Genomic DNA, 18253 nt, shown 5'->3' on the forward strand with positions numbered 1-18253 from the left:
TACTATACTATACTGTACTGTACTATACGCATCACTATATGCACATTTTTTTCTTACCTTCAGAATCGTTATACTTGTAAAGTGTGTGCAGTTTGCTTTGGGACTGCAGTATACAACACTGGCCATGATAATAAATCAGAATCAGAATCAGAATTCCTTTAATAATCCTCAGGGGGAAATTGTTTTTTGTTACACACAGCTCCAAAAGAATAACAATAAACTTCAAACACAAAAGTAAATCAGGTCCAGGGTCCAGGGTCCTCTCCTCTCTGGTGAAACAGTTCCCATACTGGATCAAGTTGGGCAGTGCCTTTGCCATGGTGAGTCTGGTGAGTCTGGTGAGTTTGCCATGGTGAGTCTGTACCCGGGCTGTGGCAGAGTGGATGACGTCACACGCCGAAGTTGGATTGGCAGAAAGGAATGTAAACAGTCACCATGACAACATGTGAAAACTCCCGTGGCAGGCGACGTGGGCGAAGACCAACAGCAAACAGTTCAATGTCCGGGCTGCAGATGCGCTCCTTGATAGTAAAAGCAGGTAGAATTACAGGTGATTTAGTCCAAAGACGTTATTTTGGATATAGCCGATATGTACGTATGTACAGAGGACCTACATGCATAGTTGTTGATCTCTGTAGTGGTGGTGCAATCAGTGTTTTCACTAAAGACCTGCTTACATACACGCTATGTTTGGGAATGAGGGCATCAACATGTCATCAGAGTGGAGAGGTGCGATCGATGCTTCTGACTGTGACCTCTTCTGCCTTTTTCTCTTGATCACAACAGTTGGATTCGGCGCAGGGATCGATTGGTCGGGGCTGCTTGTGTACCGTAGTCGGCTTTTTTCTGGTGTTTTGCAGATGTCCTCGAAGTCTGCGTGATTCATACATTAATGCCAAATTCATACAGTCAACGGGTAATTCGCATTTTCTTCTGTCATGGCAGTTCAGTCATATTTCATGCGTGACCTGCTCTAACGATACGGTTGGTGAACGCTACTTAGCATAGGAGGCTAACATTAGATAGCCCGGCTAAATAACAGCTGTAACTACTGTAAGCTAGTTGGCTAACGCCAGCTAGTCCTGTATTAGTTATCATGTGTTTCACATAGTCGCTGCTACCGAAAGTACTTTATTAAAGCTGAACTCATTTGTTTGTAAATGTCGCAGATGGCAAATACGCTGACATGTACGTTGACTTGTACCAAGTGTGGTTGAATTAGCGAGCCAGGTGCTAGCTAAGTTAGGAAACATCGGCGGGCTAACGTGCCGACACTGTGCCAGGTATACTGAGCGTTATGCTGTGTCCATTTTCTGTGGGATATACTGTGTGGTGAGGACGAGGGCTTGGTGCTTGGCTGTCAAACAGACACGGTCAGTTGTAGCTCATCATGTGATGAGGGGGTGGAGAACGTGATGCTGCTACTTCTGCTATTTCCTCCACACGTATCCTCTAACATGGCATGCACTGCAAACTCAAAATCTGTAGCTTTCTTCAAAGGGTAAGTCCAGGGGAGATTTAAGGGGCTGTTCCCGATCTATACACGGCTAGTAAACACAAGATAAACAGACGAGAGTAACAGCTGTGGGGTCGCCTTGTCAATCACCAATCCAATCTCCACATAGTAATCTCTCATAGAGGCACTTTCCTTCCTACTTCGCACAGCCAGAGGCAAACAAATCTGCTGTGAGCCTTTCCTGAGGCTGATGTTTTCGCAGAGCTGGTGTTATTATTATTATTTGAAACAAAAGGGTCACATAACAGGCTGAATTGAACTTCCTCATTTGAAGGTGTTGTACGTTACCGTGGATGGTTATTGGTGCTTCTTGGTTATAGTTCAGCTTGTGTTGCCTCACTAGTCTGATGACCGTGAAGTGTTCCTGAGTGAGCTTACAAAGCTAAATACCAGAGGTTCAGATTAGTGATTAAGCTTCCTGCAGCTACATTTCCTTTCCCTTTTCAGCCACTTCTTGCATATATTGTTGTACTTGCAGTTTAGACGGCAGCATTAATAACACAGTCATTGTAAAGTTAGGCTGAGCCTGGCTTATATTTAACCAAACAGACCGTCAGCTCAGTGGTCCACAGCGGTACTACGAGGTCCAGTGCTTTGGTCTAGTGGGATCTCTAATTGCTTCTCAATTAATGACAGAAGACAGCATTTGAAAGGGGACAATTATCACGGCCAGGAAATGAGATGTCAGTAGCAATGATGGTGTGAAAGTGAGCATATAAAAACACAGCACTAGTTGACTGATTTTATGTCAGACCTAATGGTCTGTTCAAGGAAACTGTGATCCCCGTGATCCTGGTCTACGACCTCAGCTGTTTGTGAGTCCTTGATCAGTTACACATGCTTATGATAGCTCTTTGCCTCTCTTGCAGGACTAGCAGTGACATGGCTGCTGATGACAAGTCATCGTCTTCATCCTCAACGGACTGGAGCGTGGAGCCACCTGTCATCTCGCCCACCAGCCCCTCCCACCTGACACACTTCAAGCCACTGACTCCGGAGCAGGATGAGCCTCCCCTCCGCTCAGCGTACAGCTCATTTGTTAACCTGTTTCGTTTCAACAACAAAGGTCAGGGATGTGCACGATGTGTACACACACACACACACACACACACACACACACAAAAGCATCTGGATGAGGTTATGGATGTTGGCCCATTACATACCAGCTGTTTGGACTGTTGTTCTCTGGACTGTGTGAGAAAGTGATGTGTAGATGATGTCACGTCTTGTCATGTTTGACTAATTTTGTTAAAGCATCACATCAAATATGCCATCTACAAAGAAACCCAAAACAAGACCTTTTGAAAGTAGGTGAAAAATGGCCATGAACAGTGTCCTTTAAACTGAATGAAGTCACAGGGTATTGATACATTAGTTAATCATTTTGTGAGGCCGCTCACTGCTTTATAACCACAAGTCAAGTCATTTATTTTTTTAAACAGAGCATAATAAATCCACCAGACAAAAACACATGGAACATACCAGCAAGTTGAAACCTATCCTGAGCACTATTTTGGAGTAGTTTACAGATGTCAGGGAAATAAACCATGGTCCTGTGAGGTCATGTGATAGACTGTGTGCCTGGACCAGTGCCAGGAAGCAGTGAGCCACATGACTCCTGTGGCTACAGCCCCACCCCTGAGCAGCACTCGTCCCCTCACTGGCAGCCGGCCTCACACCGACACTTCTACAGACCAGACTTCAAGACAAGTGCTGCACTTTCTGTGAATTCCACACAGAAGCAGAGCAGGTGTTTGGTAAATGTTACTTCACTTTGTCCTATTTTTATCAGTTGATGTATTTTGTCGTGTTAAACAAACTTTGGACAAGTAGGCAGCTCAAAATCCTCATCTTACACTTCTAAATGGTCCTTTATCACAGGTTTAAACAATGTGCACTCAGGGCTATTACAACAATAAGAACTATAACTGACGGGGGCACAGTCAAAAGTTTTCAAAATGAAAGCAGGAACATGATTTGGAGAACCAAGGTGGTGCTTAGGTATCTGCAAGTCAGAGATTATTTTGAGAGACAGATAAGACCACATTTCTTGCAAACCAAATGGAGCGGTGGTGACATTGTATTCAGCTGCTCGTAGAGGTCTAGTGTTGAGCTGTTTATTATGAGTTATATCCAAAGGTGGCTGGTGCAGCTTATGTAAGGTCCAGTTTGTTAGCTTCACTCTGAGCTGAGGTAAGAACTCTTCACTACAGTCACGCTGGGATCCACTGTGTCTCCACACTGGAAAATGTGGATCACATTCATGTGTTCTGGGAAAATGGGATACTGTGGGACGTTTGTTATTCTCCCTGTTTAACATTTTCCCTGTTCCCCGGTAACACTTGCACCGACATCACTCTGAGATGAGGTTTGCAATATGAAAACATGTTGTGAGACTTTAACAGTTGAAGTTAAAAGGTGACTGCTTGTAAAAATCCATCACACTAGTCAAAACTGTGACTAAGGACTGAGACATGTAGCAGCATTTATTTACCTCGCTGATATCAAAATGAAAACGTCAAGGTCAAGAACTTTGCACAAGTTGTTGGTGTCTGTTCAAAGTCCTGTTTGGTTAAAGCAGACCGTCATGAGACATCAGACAGGGATGAGAGTACTCATCTCAAACACACTGAGCTGATTATGGACCCAACAAAACTAAATAAATTATAGAGTTAATAAACATCCCAATATATAAACAACATGATGCCCAAGAACACGATGCAACATGTTACAGTAAATCAGTGAAGAGCCGAGAATAAAGCAAACAGCAAATGCAGTAGTTACATTTTTGTCTGGTTCGACAAAACACACTTAACTTTCCTCTTCACGTTGTCTTACTGTGTGTGTCTGTGTCTGTGTCTGTGTCTGTGTCTGTGTCTGTGTGTGTGTGTGTGTGTGTGTGTGTGTGTGTGTGTGTGTGTGTAGAGGAGGGACGTCCTCCATCAGCGGTTTCAGAGAAGCCAGATGTGCCGTCCCCTTCTCCTCAGTCGGAGAGGAGGTGGTCCTCCAGTCCCTCCCACTCCCTCTACAGTTCGAGGACACATCGGAAACAGCACCCAGACCACCTCCGACGCACCTCCACTGCCTCCGGTAACACACACACAGACAGTATAGATAGTTGTGTCTTGTAGGAAACTGGATTGTGATGGATGCTCTAACACACTGTTATTTTGTAGCTTGCTGTCAAGGTAAGTTATTTTCCAAACGTGGTGTTAAGTCAGTGTTGCAGAAAGCTTGTTTAAAAGTATCTCATATACATAAAGTCCAGGTCTGTCACTGTCCTGATTGTGATTAAATGATTGATACGTCACTTTTAGTGTAGAAATCATTAAAGGGTTGCATTTAATGTACAATATGTGCTGTTGTCCACTGAAAAATGAGATCTTATACACTGGGATTAGATAGGAGGATAGTTCAGACAGTGCCTGTCTTTATGACCTTCATGAAACCAGGTGATTTACTGTCTTTGGCTTCACACATGCATTGATTGCATTATTTATCATTTGAACCTCTGTTAGTTGACTTCTAAGCCTCCGTCTTGTACTCAATAATCTAATCAGAGGCCCTTGATAGCACAGGGACCAACAGTTCTACATTAAAGTTCAGTTCCCTTGTGCCCTCTTGAGGCTCCTGAATTCAGTTTCATCATCAAGATGCACAATGAAATTGAAAAAAACTTGGCATTGCAGAATGGAGAGTTTTATTCTTCTACCTTCTCTTATAGTTCAGTGTTCAGTATCTCTAAAATCCATGCCAAAGTTTTGTCGTCACCCCCAAGTCGGACAAAATGTGCAGATATTAGATGAAAGTAGACATACTGCTGACCTGTCCACTGTGTCGGTCCCCTGTCCTCCTGTGGAGATTCATTTTCATATATAGTGCAATTAGGCCTTATTAGCAGGGGCCCGATGTTGCTCTGTGTAGAATATATTCAGCACCATCAAATGTATGATCAGTGAGTTTCAGGTCCTCTGGGGTTTGTCATTATTTTATTCTACCGTCAGCTCTCTAATAGTTGGTGTGTTTAACTGTCACACTGAATTCACTCTGATAGGTGCTGCTGGGAGCAGACAAGGAGACACATTTTACCTTTCAGAGCAAAGAATGGAGAAAACAAACTAAAAGTGATGCTTGGGTAGCAAAATATTTAGTGCTGAAAACCATCAGAAAGATGAATGCATGTACAGGCTGTAACGTCCGTTCTCATGTCTTTTCTGATTACAGTGGATTGGCCAGGTGAGGGCTCCTCTGCACTGTGTGCTTTCACTAAAGATGCTTTTAGCTTGACTGGAACTACTCAGTCTGAAAGAATGGCCTTACACAAACTGATTTCTGTGCATGCAAGCGTGTGCGTGGGTTTGATATTTGCATTTTCAATGAAGCGCTTTCTGTTAGTCTTTGGTTTGCTCTAATGTTTGCCACTCGGATACTAATAATTGGAATGATGTTTGTCGTGAATAATTTGAAAGGTAACATTTCTATTCAACACATTTTTGTTTCTTGCCCAGTTCTCTTATTGGTCGCATCATGTGTTACTTTATACACATTTGCAACTTTAAAGGGCTATTAATGAGGTGCTGCAGTGCATTGTCAAATGTTTGTCACTTTTTTAAATGATGCAGATGAATTCATTCATTATCTCCTCACATTCAGTGTATTTTCTTAAGAGGGCATATTTGACAATGCAGCAGGGACTTTAAAGACCTTTTTTCAGTTGTTTTGTTCATTGTGGGCGCTTGTGTGTTTCTTTCTACATTTCAGACGGTAGCAGGAAGTCGGACACCTCTCTAAGCAATCATGACCCTCGCACAGCTGTGCAACTTCGCACTGCACTGAAGAGACTGAAGGAAATAATGGAGGGAAAGAGCCAGGTATACACATCATTCACATGCTTCACTTGTGCGTGTTATCTGGCATGTTGTAAATGTGTATGACAAAGTAGTGAACTGCGGACATTTAAATACATATATTTTGAGCCATGACACTTTAACAGCCTTTAACTGAGCCCACGCAGCACCTCTTTGTGGATGAATGCAGCGCACTCAGGTTGTTGTCCCCTTTCAGGACAGCGATCTGAAGCAGTACTGGATGCCAGACAGCCAGTGTAAAGAGTGTTACGACTGCAATGAGAAGTTCACAACCTTCCGCCGCCGCCATCACTGCCGACTCTGCGGCCAAATCTTCTGTAGCCGCTGCTGCAACCAGGAAATCCCTGGAAAGTTCATGGGCTACACAGGTAAGTGACATACTCAAGGTTAGATAAGAATCCTAACATGGTTGCATTCATTTCATTTTGCCTTATTTGTTTCCTCTTCCCTTCTGTCGTCCACCCTCTCCTCCTTCCCCTGTCTTTCTTGACCTCTCCTCGTTGTCCGTAGGAGACCTGCGGGCCTGTACATACTGCCGTAAATTAGCGCTAAGCTACGCTCACTCAGCTGACTCGGGCTCCATTGGCGAGGACCTGAGCGCCTTGTCTGACTCTCCCTGCTCCGTGTGTGTGTTGGAGCCTAGCGAGCCTCGGACACCCGTGGGGGGGCGTAAAGCCAGCAGGAACATCTTCCTCGAGGAAGACCTGGCCTGGCAGAGGTGAACCTACTCACACACTGGGCCGAATCACGTCAGAGAAATCTTTGATCGGTTTGCCCACCCACAAACAATCAAGTTCACATTCGTGTTCACATTCAGTGTGACTCATTGTGAATTAAAAAATTACCAATTTGATTTTGCCCAAAACCAGACACTCTGATTTAATGCTCTCTCCTCCACAGCTGCACTTTGCCCCTACCTTTCATGCTTACCACAAATAAACTCTTTATGCTAAAGCTGTGTGTGTACCTACAACCAAAGTACGGTTCCCATCTTGCTTTTGTACAAATTTGTTATCTGTCATTAGCATGTGCAATGGATTTGTCGCTCTATGGTTTTACTCTTGATGAACACACACTGCTCTGGTTTTTTCCAGCCTCCGCAATCTGTGCTCGCTCTTTTTCTGCCTCGATTTTCTGCTGTTTTGAAACCTCTGTGTGTTCCTCGGATGGACATGGTGCATGGTGCATGGTCAAGACTCATGAAACCAAATCATGTCATGGCATGTTAAATGTGCAATATCAATATCAGAGGAATTAAATGTAAGCTTGCGACATCCATTACTTATTAAGTGAGATGTAAAGAAAACCTAAGCCTCACCGGGTCAGCTTTGCTTCGCAGCATGTGATCTGACAGGCCGGTAATGCAGTGTGGAAAACTGGCTCTAATTAATGAATAGCTGTAAGAAGACTGGAGAAACATCTATTTTGGGAAGAACAGCTTTAGTAAAGCACGACTTCAACTAATGGCTGATGGACCCCCTTGTGAAATGGATGTTCAAGGACATTAGTTTCTGCTTAAGGGATCGTCCAACAAGGCATGCATTTTATAACCTCATGCTTGTGTTCCTGCTGTTGTTTTGAATCAGTGTGCTCCTTCCTTATTTTCTCTATCAACCTGCCTCAAAGAAAATCTGTTTCCTCTCTCTCTCCTGGCCTAGAAAAACTCCTATTGGGATGAGAAAGAAGTGAGTCTTGCTGTTTGTTTTATTCATTTGTCACATCTGTCTGAGCTTTAGCCATCTGTAAGTAAAAGCCGATGCTCTTAGCTCTGTAAACAATAGTCGTCTGCATGTTCAAATTCATGGATTATCAATTAGACTGGCCAACATAGAGGTAAAGATAACAACAGACAGAGTATGCATCAAAGTGTGTGTGTGTGTGTGTGTGTGTTAGCATGATTCACCAGGAACCTCAGAACAGTGGCCTCAGCTCCAGACTGACAACTCTACAAGAAGACGTTGGCAAATCTCCAGCTAGGAAGAGGTCAGTTTGCTTGTAAAGCACAGTGTGCTGTGACTTGATTCAATACACTTAAGTCGAGCCGGCATTGTGAACACTCCCTCTTGGTCTCTACCACAGGTCTGCCAGTGTGACCAACCTGTCGCTGGACCGCTCCGGGTCCTCCATGGTGCCTTCCTATGACAGCTCAGTCAGCCCGCCAACCAGCCGAGCCATGTCAGGCACCAAGAGCGGCACCAAGCTGGACCACAGCGAGGAGGAGAGGAAGATCCTATTGGTGGCTGCTCTACTTTTGGCTGTTTTTCAACTCCTTGTCTGAAGCGGCTAGATAGGATATTTTCACAATAACAATGTTTCAAACGACAGCGTGAAAGGGGTCACTTGAAGGGATGAGTCCACAGAGAATTGGCACCCAAAACCTGCAGCTGCTCTCAGATTTCCAGAGCTTTATAGTGAGCCTCAGCCCACTGTTTAGTTCAGTTCACTCCATTCACACTGCTCTCACAGCATTATCTCTGGCCACAGCTATCAGCTGGCTCCAGACAATAAGCTGTTAATAGTGACCGTACACTACCAGCACAGCACCAAGACAGCAGGCAGACACAGCGGACGACTAGCTGATGAACATAGTGGAGCATCTAAGAGCCAGTTCATTCCCTCAGGGGTGGGTAGAAACTAAAAACAGAGCGAAAAGGGAGTGACTGTTACACTTGCATGTATCATGTGGACGGAAACACAACTCCAAACGATTGCTAATGCTGCTCTGTAGCTGCTAGATGTGTAAACAAGCAACTGTTTGTCTCAAGTTCGACATACCAGGTGTATAGTTCAGCGCTGTCCTCACTGCTATTCTCTGCTGAAGGAATCAAATCCAAAAGTATCAGTTACTGCTGGGTTTGTGTGTTTTTTCCTTCCCTTCCCTACACTGATCCTTTGATGCTTCCCCTAACTGAAACCCTTAAAAGTCTTAAAAGGGGAACAAACGTGAACATTTTTAAACCTAAGTGATGAATACATACTGACGTACCAAACATCCTGCAGGACTCCTCCCAGCTGAAGGACCTGTGGAAGAAAATCTGCCACAACAGCACAGGAATGGAGTTCCAGGACCACAGATACTGGTTGAGGACCTACCCCAACTGCATTGTGGGAAAAGAGCTTGTTAACTGGCTGCTGAGGAATGGCACCATCTCCACCAGGTAGGATCTCACTGGATAAATGTGTTGTTTTCAACGTATCGACCTTCTCATCTAAATGTCAGCAAGAAACCAAATAAGTTCAGAAACGGCAGCCTACAGTATAGCACCATACAGTACGTGGGTCTACCTTTCCATCAGGTCTACTTTTGTAACTTTTGATCCCGTTTGATTTTGTAAAATGCCTCCAATTAGATGACAGCCATAGATGTCCAAAGGGGATTAATAAAACTAATTCTGGTTTCTAGAGGTTTAATGTGATCTTAGTAAAAAGTCAAAATAAGTATTACACTGACTGGTTGGGTACCTCTCTTTGACTTGAGGCCACTTGAGGTCTCTTTTTTCCCTTACTGGTTTTCTTGCAACTCTTTTCCTCGTCCTCACTGAGGGATTGCTCTGGGCCAGGATAGGCTAAGTTGTAAACCCATTATACATGTTTATAGATATAGAATATGTACACGGTATATCTCATTTTTATAGCCCTTTTTAAACAGAAATCAAGCAACATCGCTGTTAAGATAGCAGCGAAACAATAGCAGCAAATTGCTGTCCCAGTGTGTGAGTTTAGATCAAATACCAGCTTTCCAGAAAAGAAAAGAAAGAAAGAAAGAAATGTGACGTGTGTGTGTAATACAACAGCGTTGGCATCTAGTGCTGTCCACTTCTTTTACAGACGTCGATACAGCTCTGTTACTACCCCCGCTGCCCGCTCGGAGGCACAATAAAAATGACCCTCCATCACATTTTACACAGACGACGAGGCGGAATAGGCTTAAAAAGGCAGAGTAAATGGGGCTTGTGTCTATCCAGCATTTATTTAGAGCTTTATGGTGTGTGGACTTTGTCAAAAGACTTCTTCTTTAGGTAGAGGAGATTGGAGCCAGCTTGCAAGTTATAACAAAGTTTAATCTTACATGTAAGAGGAGCGTTTAACAGTGCAACAACATCATAGAGGTTACAGAGTAAAAGGCTCAACCAGTGAGCAGGTACAGTTGGTTTTTATAATGGGAGTTGTGGGTGTAGCTCTCACACATCGTGAGATCATCTACTGGCGTGAGAACTTCTTCTTGTCCTTGTAGATATGAGGCTTCACACCGTTGCAGAGCACACCCTCGATTGCCACTCTGTCTGGCAATTCACAAGAATGTCCTCGGATGGGAATTCTCATAACAGACTTATTCTGTCCATGTTCGTTATTCCTTGCTCCATTCTTTGGTTAAGTGCAAGTAAACTTTATCAGTGTGTGAGTGAAACTGAAACTACTTAAGTGATCGTGAAACAAGATAGCTAAGATAACAAATTCTGCTCAGTGTGCTCAGTGCAGAACAATGATCATGTCCTCACATATCTAATTCATTTACAAGTTGAAAGCTGCTCTTGATCTGTGTTTTCTGTCTCTATTCTGATTCTTCTGTGTTGCAGGGCTCAGGCTATCGCCATAGGCCAGGCATTGGTGGACGGTCGCTGGCTGGACTGTGTCACCCACCACGACCAGCTGTTCAGGGATGAGTATGCTCTCTACCGGCCCCTCCAGGTAACAGACTCTTTCTGATGAGAAAACACCATGCACAGTGGAAAAGAGACATTTTAAATCATCAAATGTTGTAATCCATCTGTTTTACTTGAGCTACATCACACCCCTGTTAATGTTGACCGAGTCTTCTGACAACATCAGAGGACGTATCTGTGGCAGCTTCGACGGCTGATTACTTCATTGAACTACAAAGTGTTGATGGTGACGTCTCTCTGTCTGGTCTCTAGAGTACAGAGTTCTCTGAAACACCGTCTCCAGACAGTGATAGTGTCAACTCCTTGGAGGGACATTCAGAGCCGTCCTGGTTCAAGGACATCAAGTTTGACGACAGCGACACTGAGCAGCTTGCAGATGAACCAGAGTACACCATGCCCAGTATGTATCGTGTGTCTGATGCTTTAGTAAAACACCTGCAGCCGTAGTTTGTTGGAGTGGCTCACTGCTCTTTGCACAGGCTGCCTCCAAGGGGCTTCCCCAGCTGCAGCTTCACTGGCCTGTCTCTCTGTCTCCAGACTCTGCCAGCCCCAGCAAGAGAACGTCTGTCAGCAGTTTCCAGTCAGTGATGGACAGTGACTCAGCTGCATCCATCAACCTCAACATGGAGCAAAACAACGTCAACTTCCACATCAAGAAACAGTCCAAGTATCCACACGTGCCTGCTGTCACTGAGCAGAAAGGTAAATCTTACCACACACAGAGAAAACAATTATTACTCAAACTGTTTACAGCAGGTTTTCCTTATTTGCCTTGCGTTACCTTTGGCAGTAGTTGGAGCACTGACTGTATGCGGGCTGATCTGTGTCAGCATTACACATCTGTCGTACCCAGTTTTCTTTACAAAACTGCTCCAGTTCTGTCGTGTTGTGTGAGGACTTTACCAGTCTTGTTATAGATATTCAGCTGGATTGTGTTTTAAAAATACATGAACTAAAGACTAAATTGTACCACACTTGCTGTCAGCATTACATCGCACATGGGGATCTCACTCTGAATCTAGGACTTATTGCCTGTCTGTCCTGTTTCAGCTGAGTTTCTTGTGTCTGAGGATGGAGGACAGAACATTGTCATAAGTGATGCCTTCATAAAGGGTAGGAACTCGGCACACCCTTATTGATTTAAACAGACGACATACTGCATTGCCTAACTTGTAGCTAAACCTGCCTCCTCTTCCTAATCTGATGCTCCTCCAGAGTCTCTGTTTAACCGTCGTGTGGAGGAGAAGGCTAAAGAGATGCTCTTTACTCCGCTGGGGTGGCACCACAGCTCTCTGGACCAGCTCAGAGAGGAGAACGGAGAGAAGAAGGCCATGGAGAGGCTGCTGTGAGTGGAGACAAAATACCACTGCTTGTGTTAATCTATTGATTATTTACCGTTATTTGTCATTTATCAGAATACTTAAGCGATTTTTGCAGAGACAATGTAACCTTTAATTTGTCTTCCCCTGTTCAGCTCGGCCAATCATAGCCACATGATGGCGCTGCTGCAGCAGCTGCTCTACAGTGAGTCCCTGTCTCTGTCCTGGCGGGATATCATCGTCCCCGTAGTGCGACAGGTGGTGCAGACAGTACGGCCCGACGTTCGCAACTGCGATGACGACATGGACATCCGCCAGCTGGTCCACATCAAGAAGGTCAGAAGCCACCTCATCAAATGAGTCCAGCTGTAGTCAAATCAAAACACATTCATGTGTAAGTAAGTATAACCATCTCCACCTGTGCTTCAGATTTCTGGAGGGAGGAAGTTTGACTCGACGGTGGTAAATGGCTTCATATGCACCAAGAACATTGCACACAAGAAGGTAGGGAAATGCTCCTCAAAAATGTCATGTTGATTTCTGTCTGAACTCTCATTCGTAGTGTTTCTTTGAAATCAGTTTGAAAACTGCATAATGTGGATCCTGCTGTTCTTTACTGTGTCCATCATTTTCACATTCCTCTTTGAAATCTGCGCTAATGGTCAGAATGAAAATAACAACTACATTGGTGGTGAAAATACGCACAGCACAGCTGGTGTTGGAAGTGTTCATATTTAACTGAAAACCTGATACTTGTAATCAGATGAATCCCTACATCAAGAACCCCAAGATTCTGCTGCTGAAGTGCTCCATAGAGTATCTGTACAGGGAGGAGACCAAATTTACCTGCATCGATCCCATAGTGCTACAGGTCAGTAAATCACACGAGCCGCAGTTAACAGCAGATGGAGGAAACAACCGTACGTGCCTGGTGTACAGCTGCGGTTGCCCTCATTTCCTAAAACTAAGAAAAGAATTGTTGTTTTTGTCTGTCCTTCAGGAAAGAGAGTTTTTGAAGAACTATGTGCAGCGCATAGTAGACGTCCGTCCAAACCTGGTATTAGTGGAGAAGACCGTGTCGCGTATCGCTCAGGACATGCTGCTAGAGCACGGCATCACGCTGGTCATCAACGTCAAACCAGTCAGTACACAGTCAATGCTTTTAGAGCTCATGCATTGGCCAGTTTTTGCATATGGTGTAGACATCCATCAATCATGCTTTCTGCGTCCATGTCTCTGCCTCCTCTTGGTCATTCTGCCATGCAGCTAAACGACACATGACACTGTTCACATGCTCACCAAAAACATTTAATTTAACACAACAACTCATTTAAGGTAATTAGAAATGGCACAAAATAGAAGCGGGACGCAGGAATTTAAAGGAACTAAAGGAATTTATTTCCATTGTGGTTGTGGCCATGTCGACACTTTTCCTTCTTTGTCACTTTAGCAAGTGTTGGATAGGGTGAGTCGTATGACCCAGGGAGACTTGGTGATGTCCATGGACCAGCTCCTCACCAAACCTCGTCTGGGAACCTGCCACAAGTTCTACATGCAGCCCTTCACTCTGGCCAACAGTAAGCCGCACACATCCGCTCTCCACTGCGACTGCGACTTGAGATGATTACGCCCAGCAGAGTAAACGCTGGTTTTCTGTTTGTCTGTCCTTCCAGATGAAGTGAAGACTCTGATGTTTTTTGAGGGTTGTCCTCCTCATCTGGGATGCTCCATCAAGCTGCGTGGCGCTTCAGACTACGAGCTGGCCAGGGTGAAGGAGATCATTATGCTGATGGTGTGTGTGGCCTACCACTCACAGCTGGAGATCTCTTTCCTCATGGATGAGTTTGCCATGCCGCCCAGCTTGGCCCAAGGCACCTCGTTCCCCTGCCTGCTGGAGGGCACCTCTGCAGAGGAGGAGGCAGATGGAGAGAGGGGAGGCAAGGAGGCAAATGGAGAGAGCCAGGAGAAAACGGCAGGGACAGACGACTCTGCACTGGGAGGACAACCTGAGGAGGAAGGGCTTCCCTCTGAGTCGTTGTCCAAAAGCGCAGATATAGACACTTTCCAACACAAGCAGAACCCCAAATCACCCTCCTGTGGCCAGGAGGAGGAGGAGGCTGCCAACACAGAGACGATGATCTCCTCACCGTTTTCCAGCCCCTCTGCATTGTCTCTGTGTGTCTCTCCTCCGTTCCTCATGGAGGAAGACCAGGAGATGAGCTCTGACACCCTCATCAGGGTGTCTGAGGGGGAGAGTGGGGAAGAGGGAAGCCTTGTGAAGGAGGAGTCACTCGCTATGGAGGACGCGGAGGGTTTGGAGGTGCCCACCCCCAGGTTGTTTTGTGACCCCCTGCAGGACGATACGGGAATGTTTGTGGCAGAGCAGGTGACTTCATCTGATGACCACCTCAAGTCTATCTCTGCTGTCTTCAAGCAGGAGCTTAAGGACATCATTCTGTGCATTTCCCCCTTCATCACATTTAAGAAACCATTCCTTCTCACACCTGCTGGCATGCACTGCCCCAGCAGGGATTACTTCCCCGATCAGGTACCTAGCTTTGTTGTTTTTATCTATTCACTTTTACTGAATAACAGCTGAAACTAACAAAGCTTTTCATTATCAACTAATCTGTTGGTTATTTTCTCCATCAGCTGATTAATTGTTTAGTCTATAAAATATCAGAAAATGCTGAAAAGTTCCAAGTTGATGTCTCTGAAAATAGCAACTTACAATAGCAAACAGATGACTTAACATATTAATCAATTATCAAAATAATTTTCAGATTTTCTTTTTTGGCAAATTGGCAGGAAAGGTCTGGCTGAACCCTGTATCATTGTGATACAAGGGGAAAAACCTGCTCCGGCTTCTTTGTATCCCTTTAAACCAAACTAAGCCCAGACTCCGTCTAGCAAGACTCTCATGCCAGATCTGTTTTCTGACATCGTCAGTCAGACTTCATTTGGCCCATCCTTTAAGTTACACTGACGTGACCAATGTACCGATCTGTTCCACATCACACAAGCTTCTGTGATGTGGGTTTAGCAACGTTATCAAGGTATGTTTGTCTTCATCAGAAAAGGACACAGATACAGGAAGGGGATGGGAATGCAGACAGAAATAGTTGGCCAGTGGCAGGCTTTATACCCACAGCTTACTTTCTGTGAGTCCAATCAGCGATTGGTTGATCAATGAATGGGCCGATCACTGCAGCACTGGACTGTGTTATACAGCCAGTGTTTCCTGGACCCTCACCTGTGTTATCCCTGTCCCATAGGTCTATCTGTCTCCTCTCCTCAACAAGGATTTCAAGGAACTGGATGGTCGCAGAAAGCGGCAGCTCCTCAAAGACTCTGCCCCCTCCTCTCAGGTTAGTGGACTGACCAACGGCGGCCCGCACTCGAGGCACATCGATGTCCTGCCTTCCCACAACCTCACCAGCACCCGCATCGTAGAGCAGCTGAGCAGCAGCCAGGATCTGGCTCGGATGCTGGCTGACTACAGAGCAAAGGGAGGTCGTATCCAGCAGAGGGCAGCCAGCGACCCCTTCAGCTCTGTTGTCAGTGGCCAGGGCAGGGTGGGGGACGCCACGGTCAAGCCACCGCTGAAGACCGACAGTGAAGAGGAGAAGCCAAGCAAACAGAATGATATGAGTTGGGCCCCCAAGGTGAGCTGTATTGACAAATACATTTAATTTTATTTTCTATATAGCGCCAGATCACAGCAGAAATCATTTAAGGTTCCCTTTCCTATAGAACAGGTCTGTACCTTGTTCTTTTATTAACTAAATAGCCTCATGTTATCTATCTTATTTACACCACGGCAGGTCATTTCTGTCTCTGACGCGCGTTTATAAGTCTCCTCTGCTCTCTGGATCGCGCACAGCGGAGTTCTGTCCCGATGTGCGCGCGCACACACACACACACACACACACACACACACACACACACACACACACACACACACACACACACACACACACACACACACACACACACACACAGACGGACACACGGACACGTGCGCGCACACAGTCCCACCAGTGGACACAGAGCGTGCGTTGCAAAATATGTCTCGTCACATACATGTGTGTATATATATATATATATATATATATACACTCACCGGCCACTTCATTAGGTACACCTTGCTAGTTTCGGGTTGGACCCCCTTTTGCCTTCAGAACTGCCTTAGTTCTTCGTGGCATAGATTCAACAAGGTGCTAGAAACATTCCTCACAGATTTTGGTCCATGTTGACATGATGGCATCACTCAGTTGCTGCAGATTTGTCGGCTGTACAAAGGTTCTCTATTGGATTGAGATCTGGTGACTGTGGAGGCCCATTTAAGTATAGTGAACTCATTGTCATGTTCAACAAACCAGTTTGAGATGATTTGAGCTTTGTGACATGGCGCGTTATTCTGCTGGAAGTAGCCATCAGAAGAAGGGTACACTGTGGGCATAAAGGGATGGACATGGTCAGCAACAATACTCAGATAGGCTGTGGCATTTAAACGACTCTCAATTGGTACTAAGGGGCCCAAAGTGTGCCAAGAAAATATCCCCCACACCATTACACCACCACCAGCAGCCTGAACCGTTGATACAAGGCAGGATGGATCCATGCTTTCATGCTGTTTATGCCAAACTCTGACCCTACCATCCAAATGTTGCAGCAGAAATCGAGACTCATCAGACCAGACAACGTTTTTCCAGTCTTCTATTGTCCGATTTTGGTGAGCCCGTGCGAATTGTAGCCTCAGTTTCCTGTTCTTAGCTGACAGGAGTGGCACCCGGTGTGGCCTTCTGCTGCTGTAGCCCATCTGCTTCAAGGTTCGACGTGTTGTGCCGTCAGAGATGCTCTTCTGCATACCTTGGTTGTAACGAGTGGTTATTTGAGTTACTGTTGCCTTCCTATCAGCTCGAACCAGTCTGGCCGTTCTCCTCTGACCTCTGGCATCAACAAGGCATTTTTGCCCAGAGAACTGCCGCTCACTGGATATTTCTCTTTTTTGGACCATCCTCTATAAACCCTAGAGATGGTTGTGTGGGAAAATCCCAGTAAATCAGCAGTTTCTGAAATACTCAGACCAGCCCGTCTGGTCTCACAACCATGCCACGTTCAAAGTCACTTAAATCACATTTCTTATGCTCAGTTTGAACTTCAGCAGGTCGTCTTGACCATGTCTACATGCCTAAATGCATTGAGTTGCTGCCATGTGATTGGCTGATTAGATAGTTGCCTTAATGAGCAGTTGAACAGGTGTACTTAATAAAGTGGCCGGTGAGTGTATATATGTGTGTGTGTGTGTGTATATATATGTATATACAGTATGTATATACAGTATGTATATATGTATATGCAGCTCTGGAAAAAAATAAGAGTCAGTTTCTCTGATTTCACTATTTATAGGTATGTGTTTGAGTAAAATTAACATTTTTGTTTTATTCTATAAACTACTGCCTTTGTTTTATGGCTTGTGACCATCCATCTTCCTCTTGATCACATTCCAGAGGTTTTCAATGGGGTTCAGGTCTGGAGGTTGGGCTGGCCATGACAGGGTCTTGATCTGGTGGTTGACCTAGCTGTGTGGCATGGATCATTGTCCTGCTGGAAAAACCAATCCTCAGAGTTGGGGAACATTGTCAGAGCAGAAGGAAGCAAGTTTCCTTCCAGGATAACCTTGTACGTGGTTTGACTCATGCGTCCTTCGCAAAGACGGATCTGCCTGATTCCAGCCTTGCTGAAACACCTCCAGATCATCACCGATCCTCAACCAAATTTCACAGTGGGTGCGAGACACTGTGGCTTGTAGGCCACTCCAGGTCTCCGTCTAACCATTAGACGACCAGGTGTTGGGCAAAGCTGAAAATTGGACTCATCAGA

The 18253-nt window shown here is 45.1% G+C and overlaps 1 protein-coding gene across 1 annotated transcript in view; it reads left to right on the forward strand.

Moving 5' to 3' along the window:
* Nucleotides 1-856: 856 nt before the first annotated feature.
* pikfyve (phosphoinositide kinase, FYVE finger containing) overlaps nucleotides 857-18253 on the forward strand; it is a 32348-nt gene continuing 14951 nt past the window's right edge. The window contains exons 1-22 of the mRNA XM_070837735.1: nucleotides 857-916; nucleotides 2386-2582; nucleotides 4442-4606; nucleotides 6278-6387; nucleotides 6581-6752; nucleotides 6895-7102; nucleotides 8043-8069; nucleotides 8278-8367; nucleotides 8464-8620; nucleotides 9385-9542; nucleotides 10962-11073; nucleotides 11301-11448; nucleotides 11586-11750; nucleotides 12099-12161; nucleotides 12264-12393; nucleotides 12523-12703; nucleotides 12797-12871; nucleotides 13131-13238; nucleotides 13368-13508; nucleotides 13818-13944; nucleotides 14041-14915; nucleotides 15643-16032. Coding sequence (XP_070693836.1) covers nucleotides 2399-2582; nucleotides 4442-4606; nucleotides 6278-6387; nucleotides 6581-6752; nucleotides 6895-7102; nucleotides 8043-8069; nucleotides 8278-8367; nucleotides 8464-8620; nucleotides 9385-9542; nucleotides 10962-11073; nucleotides 11301-11448; nucleotides 11586-11750; nucleotides 12099-12161; nucleotides 12264-12393; nucleotides 12523-12703; nucleotides 12797-12871; nucleotides 13131-13238; nucleotides 13368-13508; nucleotides 13818-13944; nucleotides 14041-14915; nucleotides 15643-16032 — 3786 coding nt within the window. The 5' untranslated portion in view covers nucleotides 857-916; nucleotides 2386-2398. The remainder of the gene's footprint in view (nucleotides 917-2385; nucleotides 2583-4441; nucleotides 4607-6277; nucleotides 6388-6580; nucleotides 6753-6894; nucleotides 7103-8042; nucleotides 8070-8277; nucleotides 8368-8463; nucleotides 8621-9384; nucleotides 9543-10961; nucleotides 11074-11300; nucleotides 11449-11585; nucleotides 11751-12098; nucleotides 12162-12263; nucleotides 12394-12522; nucleotides 12704-12796; nucleotides 12872-13130; nucleotides 13239-13367; nucleotides 13509-13817; nucleotides 13945-14040; nucleotides 14916-15642; nucleotides 16033-18253) is intronic.

The sequence above is a fragment of the Pempheris klunzingeri genome, chromosome 10 (assembly GCF_042242105.1).
Source record: "Pempheris klunzingeri isolate RE-2024b chromosome 10, fPemKlu1.hap1, whole genome shotgun sequence".
Classification (NCBI taxonomy): Eukaryota; Metazoa; Chordata; class Actinopteri; order Acropomatiformes; family Pempheridae; genus Pempheris; species Pempheris klunzingeri.